The sequence below is a fragment of the Leptopilina heterotoma genome, unplaced genomic scaffold (genome assembly GCF_015476425.1).
Source record: "Leptopilina heterotoma isolate Lh14 unplaced genomic scaffold, ASM1547642v1 Lhet_228, whole genome shotgun sequence".
In the NCBI taxonomy this organism is placed as follows: domain Eukaryota; kingdom Metazoa; phylum Arthropoda; class Insecta; order Hymenoptera; family Figitidae; genus Leptopilina; species Leptopilina heterotoma.
The window spans coordinates 716467-729228 of NW_025110946.1; the positions used below are offsets into that span (position 1 = coordinate 716467).

Genomic DNA, 12762 nt, shown 5'->3' on the forward strand with positions numbered 1-12762 from the left:
GTATTGCTCAGCTTCTTAGGTCCCTTTCTTCATATCGCGTCACATATTATAATAGGAGCGATAATAATTTATAATATAACATGCCCTTTTTTTTATTGTAAGATAAAAAATGGTTATGAAAATCCCATTACAACTTTTATTATTTAAATTAACACTCTTCATCAAAACGAAGCATAATTAAAAACACTAGTGTTAAATACACTTCTCACTTTTTTTTAGAAATTTTTGTATTAAAAATATTAAGTTCACTTAATATTTACACTTATTATTCAATATGGAGGAGATAATAAAAACTTGCAGCTGTTACAGCTGTCAGATGGAATATATATAAAATATACACAGTTATGCATGTGTTGGGATGTGCAGAACACTAGTGCACCTCGGGGTAGTACGCCCAGTCGTACAGTACATTTCAATTATGCCTTCTTAGTTTGAACGTGTCGCACTCATATGTTTCCATGGAAACATATGAGTGCGACACGTTCAAACTTGGAAGGCATAATTGAAAACTACAAACTACTGTACACTCGTGCTCATTAATGCCTTCCCTCAGGGAAGGCACTAATTTCACGAACTTTGCCTACCATCTATATTGTATAAAAAATCAACCAATGGAAAAGTAAAATTCCTATGGAATTATTGGCACAAACTATAAAAAATATAGAAAGTGGGCAAAACGCGTCAAATTAGTGCCTTCCCTGAGAGAAGGCATTAATGAGCACGAGTGTACGTTAAAATCGGACCATCGGAAATACTCGAGTTGTTTCTCCTGTATATAGTCTTTTTTGAAAAGGTATACATCATTACGTATCCAACCCTGATTTTCATTTATTTTCATTTTTGTTGTCACTCGATAATCAAGAAATTTGCAAAAAATAAAAATTTTGCCGGTTAAGAGGAAAGTAAATATTTCATCACCTGAAATTTGCTGAATTCTTGTACTTTAGCACTGAGTTTATCAATTATCAAAATGTTAGAAATGTTATACTAATTATATCAGGATTCATTATTAATTCGTGTCAAGATTGTAGTGTGTGAAAAGTTGATCGTCAAAGATAAAATTTTTCTCTATATTTTACGAACAATATAATAATGAAGATAAATAAAACAATTATGATTCCTACAAGAATAATAAAAAATATTATTAACAAATTATTAAATGTGCATAAAAAAACAACGCAAAGTGTACAAACGGCAAGAGATGCAGCAGTTCGTGGTGGCCTTATCATTATCAGTGCTGTACTAATTGTATGGATATCAATTTTTCTATACACTGCTTTTTATTATGCATACATGCCAAGTATGTCGTATGTTCGACCGGTGCATTTACAATTTCGGTAAGTACTACCGAAATTTTATTATTTATATCCAGGGACGATCATAAGTAAACACCGTAAACACAGAAACATAACCTCAAAAAGATTTAATTTAGAATATATTATTCTTTATTAACATGACTTATGTCATAGTATATTAAATATTTTAAAACATTACAGCAAATATGTAGTACGCACACTATACAGAAATAGTTGATAAAATTAATGTCATACAATGAAAAAATTTGCAGACCATGTGATCACGCTAAGGGAGTTTGTAGTTTTCCGTCCGCTCATATACAATTAACGAAAAAGCAACAATTTCTGATGGTTGGGCAACCATATAAGGTTAATTTACATTTAGAAATGCCAGAATCACCTGCTAATAAGGAACTTGGTAAGAAATTAATTGAATTTCGAAAAGAGCTCAACTCGGTTCTTTACTATAGGTATGTTACTTGTTACATGAAAGAATGTTAAAAATTTAAAATAGTTAAAATATAGTTGTCCTTAATGAAAGAGCCTTGGAGAAAATTGATATTATAGTTGTCAGTTTTCTAAGTTGCTTGAAATTGTGACAATAAATTATTTAAAGATTTATAATTTTAAAATAATATTTTCGTTGGTTAAAAATTAATATAAACAAAAATATGTTGGGTAAATTTTTCCTTTTGAAAAAACTTTAATGAATATGAAATAATGTGAAAAATTGAAAGAAAGAAAATTTTCAAAGAATCTTAGTTAAGTCCTTTTCGAAGTTGACGATTCAATTATATCTTCCGTTTTTAAACTATTTTTTTACGACTATCTCACAGGAACTTTAAAGAATATTTAATAATATTTTATTATTTTAGGAATGTTCATGGTGTGCGCTGAATTAAAAAGTCAATACAATAGATTAGTTGATCATTCTTGTCGTTCTGCGATGCTTCATTACAGAAGTACATTGCTACATTTTATATCAACCCTCACATTTTCACCGATGATGATTTTCGGAACTACGGAAGAAACGCAAAATATTGTTCTCGAGTTGTTCGGCAATTTCGAGGAAGATCAAGTGAGTGTTTTGATATTATATACCTATTGTATTTGCATTTTATTTATTAATGAAATGGAACAAAAGTAATTTTGATGTTAATTAGAGTCAGCCAGTGACGCGTTTGTACGTGGAGATTCAATCACGACACATTGAATTTTATTCGGCTACATTGACAATAAATGCTCATTTATCTGGGCTACGATATTTGATGTTTCACTGGCCCATTTTATCGGCCATGGTTGGCATTAGCACCAATTTATTTTTCATAGCTCTCGTCTGTATCTTGTCGTATTTACACTTTGTTGCTGAAGAAGATACCGCGGAGGACGATTTTGAATATGAGAAAGGAGACTTTGAGGAGGAAAGGGATCTAAAATCAAACAATGATCGTAACTACATATTTTTATTTCAAACTATACTCTTAATATTATTATTATTATTATTACATAGGGGAGAGTTGGGTTGAAGCGAACGAATTTTATTCGGTCTTGGATTGTTTGAATGGTTGTCTAAGTCTATTATTACCCTTTCTGCCTTAACAAATTTCAAGAAAAGGGAAATACTTGGTTTATAATTTTTTACATTAGTCACGTTAAAAAATTTTAGAATGAACCCCTAAAATGATTTTAATAATTTATAAAAAATGTTATTAATAATGATTTTCCAAAGATGTAATTTTTGAACTTTAACTAACGTGTCCTTCGGACAAATAATTATAAGTGGATTCCCTCTCTACTTGGTTATTTTTCAACCAATAGGTAGAGAACCCTATTCTTGTTTGTATGGAATGAGCCGTTATTCTTTTTATAATTTATTTGCTGACTTTGTGCTTTGTTTTACTTTGATAACTGCCCAGATTTCCCAGTGTCAATCAATTTTATTGAAAGACAATGTAGTGAGGAAATCAATAAATCATATTGATAAATTTACTTAGCCAATTCGATAGTAGAAAGAAATGTGTGAACAAGGAAAAAAATTTCCTGTGAAAATTACAAGATTTCCTGTGCCATCCATGAACGGCGGTTGTAGTATCCACAAACGGCTGAGTTTGGGAAATACACAAACCAGAATGAGTCTTTGTCACAAACTTCAGTTTATGATTCAACAGCTTAAGGCCAACGCAGAATAGATCTGTAACCGGAACCGCAATCGTAACCGTAAGCGTAAGAATGAGTTAGAGAAGGATAAACAATATACCTATCCTTCTCTAACTTATTCTTACGGTTACGCTTACGATTGCGGTTCCGGCTACAGATCTATTCTGCGTTGGCCTTAAAGCACAACTTAACCTATTTGTATATTTTACGAAAAAGTTTGTGTTTTCTATAAGAAATTTTTTTCCGTGAAGACATCCTGTAATTTGAACTCAGGCCTTTCACCCTTAAGTTGTGAAATTCACAAAAATGTTGAAAGTTAATTTAAAATGTTTCCTTTCTTAGGTTTTTTTTCTTATTAATCCACCTTCACTATATTGAATCAAAATTCCAAACATTAGAATGTCTTTTAGGAGTTTACATGGAAAATAGTCTGTATAATTGTTTATAACATGTTATCTGGAAAGTCGTGTTTGTGTATAATTTGAATTGAACAATTCATTTAATTTTTAATTTAGATGTTACTAAAATTTGATTAATATAGATGGTTAAAAGTTACGGAGTTGGCCGTAACAGCAAGCAAAAAATTTCAAAATCAGGGAATAAGATGTCCGAATCACTAATTTTTTAAATTTATAATTATAGCACATCTCCGGTTTGCTTCACTCTCCCCTATTATAAAAACTAAAAAATAATTATATTATTATTAATTAATTTCTTTGCATTCTTTGCATGTTAGGATCTTCAGAAACATCGTCTTTGGAGGATGCTTCTTTACTTGAAGACATTACAAAACCTCATGAAGGACATTCATCACATTTGATGGATCCTGTGTTGGATAAACCCAGTTATATTCAAGAAATTTCAAAATTAATTGATGAAACAGCAGGAGATTTATCTTCAAAATAAAATTAATTCTAAACAAATATTTATATGAGAGATAAAAATAGACTGGTCTATTAAAATTTTAAATCAGGTATGTGATAAATTCTTTAAATTTAAAGGTTGCTGAAGTTGGGGTCGGCGCTTAGCATCGAGAACTATTTATTCCGATTTCGTGAAAAACATATTTGTCTATGTTAACTTCAGGGAATTTATATTTCAAGGGAAAGAAAAAAAGAAAAGTATTAATTTAAAAAATTTATAATTTTATTATAGAAAGTTGAAAAAAGATTCTATCTTTTCTAAAAATTTTGCCATGAAGAATGACATCGAAAGTGAAAATTAAAGTGATATGAGTATTCAATAGTATTGAATATTTATAAAATATTATTGACAAAATTGAAAATTAAGAATTTGTAAGTATTTATTATTTGTCAAAGATATATGTTAATTTCTATTTACAATATGTGAAAATTTTTTTTCTTCTTTAGAAGTAGAATATTATTTTTTAATGTATTTTCTCTTTATTTAATTATATGTTATTATACAACTCATTGTTCTAACCACGAAATGTTAATGTGATGTTTAAAATGTTGTAAATTGTATAATGACTTACAATTGTGTCATAAAGCTTTTTCATTTGTAATTTTGATTTTTTGCTTTAAAAATCTATTATTTATCTATTATTTCTATTACAAATAGAAATGGTGGAATTTTGATTTTCAAAACTCGAATCACTAATAGAATTCTCAAACAAATTTATAATCTCTAGCTAGGTGACCCTTTCGTTCCTCTTTTCTTTGTTTTGAAATAATAAATAAATAAATTGGAAGAAAGTCAAAATGAATGATAAAAAAGTAATTCTAGAATATTCTACGAATTCAATTTAATAAATTGAAAAATTTTTAGATTTTTAAAAGTTTGACATCTCCGGCAAATATGGACATAATTTCTATTTAATAATCACAATTTATTAATAATAATAAATTATTTTTAAACACAAGTTTGAATATTTTCAAAGAATAATGAGCATTTTTGAGTTACTCCATCAGTACATGTAAAAAGGCTGATCTCATCAGTTCCATTCGTAGAATATAATTGCATATTATTTAATCCTTACTTTGTTAATACTAACATTATGTAATTTATTAATTTTTATGTTAATTGAATAATTTCTCTTTGAAATATGAATTATTTTCTTCTTTACAAATTTTTCTCGAGACCGAGACGAGACTCTTAAGAATATCGTTTTGTCTCGTCTCGTGCGCAGCTATTTTATTTTTTAAGCAGTATTTTAAGAAAGTTAAGGGTTTTACCTTCGAAAGGAGACAAAAAAATTAATCTTCCTTCGAACGGGTTTTCCTTCCATTATACGGAATTTAACATTGTTTACATTTAAACAGGATCATCCCGTTTACTTTTCAAAGGATTCCGGCGCGCGTAACAAGAAGAACAAAGTGCTGCCTCCATGTGCCCTGCTTTTAAAACAGTGTTTAAAAAGCGCGCGAAATATTTGAAAATTATATTTGGAGAGAAAGAAAAGAGTTTAAATCGTCTAAATATATTAGGGCCGGTTCCACAACTGTATTAACCGAGTTTAAATCGATGAACTCGATCTAATTACATTACTACCGAGTACACAAAGCAAAATGTGTTTGAATAACAATTATTTATTATTTCTTCAAATGTTCAAATCTCGCCCCATAATGTAACCAACATGTCAACCTGAAAATTTCAAAGTCGTAGAATTTGATTTATCACATTTTTTCAATGTTTTTCTTTTACATTTGTGAATTTTAATATCCTCTCGATTGAAACAATAAAAAGTAGGAATATTAATTTTTAGAAAAATAATTTGACTACTTATCAGAAATAAATTTAAAAAATATATTGCGCGTGGCGAACCTGCCAGCCATTTCCGCTATTTGCTTTGTCATGAGGTGACGTTTCGTTTACTACGTTTGCTTCAATCTTGACAAGTTTAAGGTGTGTTCTCGAAAAGCGTTTATTAAAATCATTTAGAAAATTAACTGAAATAAAAAATTAAGTTTAACGAACTGCCCGGATTGCCCCTTTTTCCCCGAATCGAACGTAATTTATCCTGAAATAATTTTTTAGGTTAGAAAATCCTTGAAAATCGAGGTGAATTTGTTGCACCCGTTGCACCTCATCCAAGTTTCAATTTTTTTCAAAGAGACTTTGTGTGTTTGTCAAAAACTGAAAACACCACCATCGTCCATCAGGTGATCAGGTTTAGAATCAGTTTAGAATCATGGGTTTGACTATCAGCAGTGTGTTAACTCGACTTTTTGGCAAGAAGCAAATGAGAATTCTTATGGTTGGCCTCGATGCCGCTGGTAAGACGACCATACTTTACAAATTAAAATTAGGCGAAATTGTTACAACCATTCCGACAATCGGCTTTAATGTTGAAACCGTCGAGTACAAGAACATCTGTTTCACGGTGTGGGACGTTGGTGGCCAAGATAAGATTCGACCACTTTGGAGGCACTACTTTCAGAATACCCAGGTAAACATACGTGTTTTCATTTTTTGGTTAGAATTATATTGTTTACAAGTTGGTTCTACATAAAGTGTCAAAGTAATTTTTTACATATGCTTTCTTCTGAATTGTGAAATAAAAAAGTAAGTGACGTGTTGCTTAATTCAAGTCATTAGTGTGACTACATTGCAGTTATCTTTGCAGGGCCTTATTTACGTAGTGGATAGTAATGATCGAGAACGCATTAGTGAAGCGGAGAAGGAACTGGCCAACATGCTGCAAGAAGATGAGTTGCGGGACGCGGTGCTTTTGGTGTTTGCCAACAAGCAGGACTTGCCAAATGCAATGTCAGCCACAGAATTGACGGATAAGCTCGGTTTGAACTCGGTTCGTGGACGACGCTGGTACATTCAGAGTACGTGTGCCACTCAAGGCCACGGCTTATACGAAGGACTCGATTGGCTCTGCAATGAACTCGCCAAAAAGTGATACAATTCCATAAAATCGTCAAGCAAGTACTTTCCAAGCTCTGGCTACATCAGCGGTGATGCCAAGACACAAAGCGTCATTTTTTGCAAATCGAGCAAAATTTGTTAATGACTCTTTTGTTAATGACTCTTTTTAGTATCATAATATAGTGACAGGGGAGATAAATTGAGATTTATTTAATCTCAAAGATGCACATTATTTGTATCGATCCGATTTTTTAAAGAAACTTTCGTGCAGCAATCCGTTTTGTATAATCTTTGTACATACATTTGTACTACAAAACACCTTTATTAATACCAACACCTTTTTCTATAATTATCTAGAGATTTATATATTTCATTCATTTTTCTCCTTCATCGAATGGAATTTATTCAGTAATATTTGAATATATTTTTCCTTGTTAATGTTTTTTAGGGATCGTTAAAAAATATTTGTGAAGACCAAAATTATTCTTTAAAAACAAAGCTTATGTCTGTATGAGGTGAACATTTGAAAAACATATTGTAGTATAAGGTGTTTCATTTTTATGAAAAAGAAAATTGTCTTTTGCATTTTAAGATATTAGTTTGTAAGTCTATTGAGAATAATAAACTACGAAATAGTTCGAGTTACTAGTCTTTGACATTTATAGAATTTTTTATGTCCCTTTCCAAGTAGCACGGAGAATGTTACGTTTTATTTTAACATTATTAATTTTAATAATGTCTTCCCCAAGGGAATATTGCAGTAGTGTTACAGTTACAGTAATGTTACAAAGAAAGATCACAAAGTTCCGCCCTGTCTAAAATGGGAACAAAGAAAGTAGGTTGATGATTCAATTTGTAGTTAGAAAATACATATTTTCTATTTAAAACACATTTCCAACATTCACTAACAACACTCATAAAGGACTTTTAAAAAGATAAAAAGATTATAAAAAAATGAATTCCTTTTAAAAGATTAATTTAAAAAATGGACGGAAACTAGGACATTCAAAAGGGTTAAAATCTCTTTTTACAAATTAATCTTGTACTTTATTAATAACTTTAATTATTGTACAAAACATGATGGAAGTACAACCGTTATTTTTTATTTACTGTCCAGTCCATCATTTTTAAACTGTGCCTTTAAATTGTTCTCTTTATTTTTCGAATGCTTTTCTCTTGTGTATGCTCGTTATCTAAATAATATCTATTGAAACTACAAACAAATTATATAACATAATTTGCCATTTATGTACATGCACGCACTTAAACACACTAGGCACGCACGGATTTATTTGAACAGAAAAAGGAGAAAAGTTTATTTAAAGTTGCTGTTCAACACAAAGAATTACATTATTTCTACATTTGTTTTGTTTTCTTATAAAATATATATATATATACTATACATCCGACAAAAAATTCTCGATCGTCGATCGTCTTCAATAAATTTTGAATCTTAACTTCGTTACATATATTCGATTCTTGACAGGAAATTAAAATAAGAAACTTTATGTTTCTAACCAAAATAGTGTAAAATCTTAAAAATTGGATTTTGAACACGTTTTTACAAAAAGTTGATTAGTCAAAATATATTGAAAAAATTTCTTTTAAATGCTTGAAAGTTTACTTTTTGAATGTTTTGAAACTTGAATAAATTACACAAACCGAGTCGCTCCGAGAAATAGATTACTTCACCAGGAAATAAATAATTTGAGTGTTTTTTAATTTTTTTATTTGAATTCGATTATTTTCGAACCCATGTTTTGTTTGAATGTTCAATGGCGATTTTTTCACCGAGGGCCGGAAATGTATGACTGGACAAATGCGATTGAAGATCGGCACTTGTTAATATTTGTCCGCATGTCGCGCATAATTCTAAGTTTTTTATTTGGCCGTTAACTTCCTTTTTATGGACTTTAAAGAGTTCCTGTTGCTTTTTAATATCTGGCAATAGAACAAGAAGTTCGGTGAAGACACTTTCAAAAGTTGACGTGCCCATAACAGCTCGACAACGTTCATAATAGTCATTGGCATTACAAACATCTTGACGAAACAACCCACTGACAAAACGGAACTCATCAATCAATTCTTGATCCAACACTTGATTTACTTTCTCCACGAGTTGACGGTTCCTCTTTTGAAAATCAGGCGGCGATATATAGGGATAATTTTTACTTTGACAATCATTGTCGGGAATTATTGAATAACTTTCACCGGAACTGTTGGTGAACGTCAAACCATTGTCATTTTGCAGTCGTTTCACATTATTCAGCTTGACGAAAAATCCTGGCGGCGGCACTGAAGTGGAGAAACCAGGCGGTGGATTTGTAAGCCCTGGTGGTTTACTCCCCCCACTAGATAATGCCGGGAAATCCTTGGATTTGTCAAATCTATTGTTGTTTGTTGAATTTAAACTATCGATCTTTAATTCGGATCGTTTTCTTTGGTTATTATCCAGTGATTCATTTTCAATTTCATAGTTGCTTTCTTCTGCTTTCTTCTGCTTGTTTCTCGTATCCCTCTTCGGTAATGGTTTTTGATCATTAGGCGAGTCATTGGATTGAGAAAACTCCTTTTTCGGTGATTTCTTCTTTTCCGATTTCTTCGATTCTTCTTTCTTGGCATTGGGAGTATTCCAATCGATATTTAAATTTCCGTTTTGCTTGACTTTTTTCTTTTTCGCTTTACCTTTCGTCGCGTCACTTGTGCTTTTCACTGTGTTTGTGTCCGTCTGAAAAGAATTTCTCTTTTTAATAATTGTCATTTCTTGAAATTGTGCATTAATTTTACCTGTGGCGTTGTTGGTGGCGGCGGCGGCGGCGGCTCCCACGAGGAACTGGAGGGCACGACGGAAATAGTTGACTGTTTATTGTATTTGGAGGACTTGAGTAGAGTTGGAAAATCCTCACCAGAGTTTATGGTTGGCGGTGAGGCGGCGAGAGGTGCGGGGGCGACTTTCTTGGATTTCTGGGTGACGGCCGGTTGTTTCACGCAAGTGATCTTCGTCCATTGGGAAGTATTCGAATTGCTCGTTGAGGGTTCGGCTCGACCTAACGCCGGGAATTCGGAGTCTCTCGAGGGCCTGATTCTGATATTAGTGCCGTTCGCCTTATGGTTCACGTGAATGGAGACATTCGTGGGAGCTGAGTTTTGTTGGCGTTGGGTTCCACTCGTGCCGTATTTATTCGTGCTGGACACACTCAGGTTGACCGTTTTCGAAATGCCACTGTTTCCGGGTTCGGGGCCCAAGACGGGGAAATTCTCGTCCGTTATTTCCAGGGGTTGCCGCAGGGTACTGCGAATCGTAACATTACCACGGCCGCCCTTGTTCTTGGGTATAATTGGAGCCGAGTTTCCGAGACTTGGAAACTGTTCAGTGCTCTGAACGTCAACCAGTGGTTGCTGAACGTACATTTCCGGCGGAATGAAGTCACCGCCCACGGCGCCCGCGTCCTGCTCGCGAGGGTTCCAATCCTGTTCCCTCAAGTTCCTCGAGGTCGGCGGACCCATGCCCCGCCTGTAGCGATTGTCGCCCCTCGGCGCCAGAGTGAATTCCAATTCGAGGGTTCGCGCTTGTTTGGCCGCCGCTTTCCCCATTTGTCGTCCGTGAATCGTGGCCTTGTGAGCCTTCAAGTCGATGTTTGTTCGAAAAACGCTTGTGAACTTCTCCTCGGCGCAGGATCCTTCCTCACAGAGATAATGCTCATGTCGAAAATGCTCCCTGAGGTAGTCGTACGAACTGTAATATTGGTGAAGACCATCGGCGTCACAATAATGGCAGTATAAATGGTCCCTCCTCAAGTGTCGGTATAATTCGTCATTGTCCATGTAGCGTTTCACGCAGAACTTGCACTGCGGATGGCCCTTGTGACTCTTGTCGTCCAAGTCTCCCTTTACAAGATGCTGATTCAATTCGTGTCTCGAGTAGGAGCGCCTTTCGTGCGAAAATATCTGCAAATAAATTACGCTTTTTATTTATTTATCTCTCTTGTGAATTAATGATGAATTAATTTCATGAATAATTATGAAGAATTCACCTTTAAATTGTCGACACAAAGTTCGCAAAAGAAACGATCGTGCCTCCGTCTCATGTGATCGTTTAAACTGGTAAAGCTACTCAAGACTTGTCTCTCGGGACATATTGAGCAACTGTGAGCCAGCAATTCAGTGAATCTCTCCTGGATTTCGAGATTTTCGAAAAATATGTTGTATCTCTCGTCGACCAGCGGTCCTTTCCTCAGATGTCGAAATGGCTTTTGCTCACGAGTAAATACAACTTTTGGAAGATCCTGACGACAAATGGGGCATTCATTTTGTTGACAAAGTACACGCATTCGTGTACTGCATTCGTAACAAACGGGATGTTCACACATTCCAATGCTAAAGATGTCAACATTTTTGTAACAAACAATACAAGTGTTGCTACCGAAACTGTCGTTTCCTTTCGACATTTTCTCGACTGGTTGAGTTTTCAAAAATCTCAATTATACAATAAACAAGCGTTAGTAATTGAAAATTCAATACATCCTTTTCAAAATCTTTAAAAAATCCCTTATAAATTTAATTGACTTGTAAATAAATGTTTTGATAAATGTGCACAACTCCTGTTGAACCAAATCTGCAAGTAAAAATAATGGCTCAATTTCTTTATCAAATTGCAATTCAGTTTACTTGAAATTTTGTGTTATTATTTTCCAATAAGAATTTATTTTTAGAAACATTTTCCAGTAGGTATTCGAAAAAGGCTAAACCTGAATATTTCTCTAGCTATTAATAATGACATTGACTGACGTTTTACTTTTCTAAATTTTTGTTACACATGGCTATGACAATTTATTGAAATTCAAATGAATTCTACACTAGTAAAAAAGCACATAAGAAATAGGTACGAAATTGAACTCATCGCATCGTTTACGGAACTTATTAACAAAAGAAATGAAAGAAACTTTCTTACCTACATTCTGTAATCTATTACATGCATAACATGTTAAGTAATGTGAAATATCACAGTAATTGAATGATTTGATTTTATTAAAAATGAATGTAAACTTACTGTCGTTAAATATTCTTCAAGGATGCCAAATATATTCTGTCTTGTGATGGTTTTTAAAGTACTATTTGATCCCAAAATAGCTATACTTTTATGAAAATTGGCAACAAACAGATGGTGAACTATCAGCAATCGTGAAGGTTATCAGTATATATCTTTTTCAAAAACAAATATATTGTGAGCGAACTGTTTCTCACACAACATGCATTTTATTCCATCCAATAACTAAGTTTTTTAATTTCAAATTTTAGACACGTCAAGAAATTAATTATTATTATTCCAAAGTTGTATTTTTGATTGCAATCATAAATCATTGCAATAGTAGTAGGCATGAAGTAGTATAGGTAAAGCCTAAAGCGTAAAGTAGCCTAAAATTCTTTTTGAGCGGAAATTATCAGAACTGCATGTGTCATGTGTAAATGATGA

General features: G+C 32.9%; 3 protein-coding genes across 4 annotated transcripts; 2 read left to right on the top strand and 1 right to left on the bottom strand.

Annotated features, from left to right (window-relative positions):
- Window positions 1–820: 820 nt before the first annotated feature.
- LOC122502328 (seipin) lies at window positions 821–4977 on the top strand. Of its 2 annotated transcripts, XR_006301629.1 has the most exons (6): window positions 821–1337; window positions 1568–1713; window positions 2171–2373; window positions 2459–2744; window positions 4189–4425; window positions 4608–4977. XR_006301629.1 is itself a non-coding variant. In XM_043612315.1 (5 exons), exons 1-5 carry the CDS (start codon window positions 1093–1095, stop codon window positions 4356–4358), a joined length of 1050 nt encoding a protein of 349 aa, XP_043468250.1. In that variant the 5' UTR covers window positions 821–1092; the 3' UTR covers window positions 4359–4977. The 2 variants fall into 2 exon arrangements, 1 of the variants encoding a protein (XP_043468250.1); XM_043612315.1 differs by having other exon boundaries at window positions 4189–4977.
- A 1180-nt stretch (window positions 4978–6157) lies between these two features.
- On the top strand, window positions 6158–7934 carry LOC122502330 (ADP-ribosylation factor 2). Its single transcript, XM_043612316.1, has 2 exons — window positions 6158–6861; window positions 7039–7934. The coding sequence occupies exons 1-2, from the start codon at window positions 6604–6606 to the stop codon at window positions 7321–7323; spliced, it is 543 nt and encodes a 180-aa protein (XP_043468251.1). The 5' UTR covers window positions 6158–6603; the 3' UTR covers window positions 7324–7934.
- A 379-nt stretch (window positions 7935–8313) lies between these two features.
- On the bottom strand, window positions 8314–12713 carry LOC122502326 (E3 ubiquitin-protein ligase ZNF598). Its single transcript, XM_043612313.1, has 4 exons — window positions 12340–12713; window positions 11324–11904; window positions 10077–11237; window positions 8314–10017 (listed from the first exon to the last, which is right to left on the bottom strand). The coding sequence occupies exons 2-4, from the start codon at window positions 11735–11737 to the stop codon at window positions 9031–9033; spliced, it is 2562 nt and encodes an 853-aa protein (XP_043468248.1). The 5' UTR covers window positions 11738–11904; window positions 12340–12713; the 3' UTR covers window positions 8314–9030.
- Between the last annotated feature and the right edge of the window lie 49 nt (window positions 12714–12762).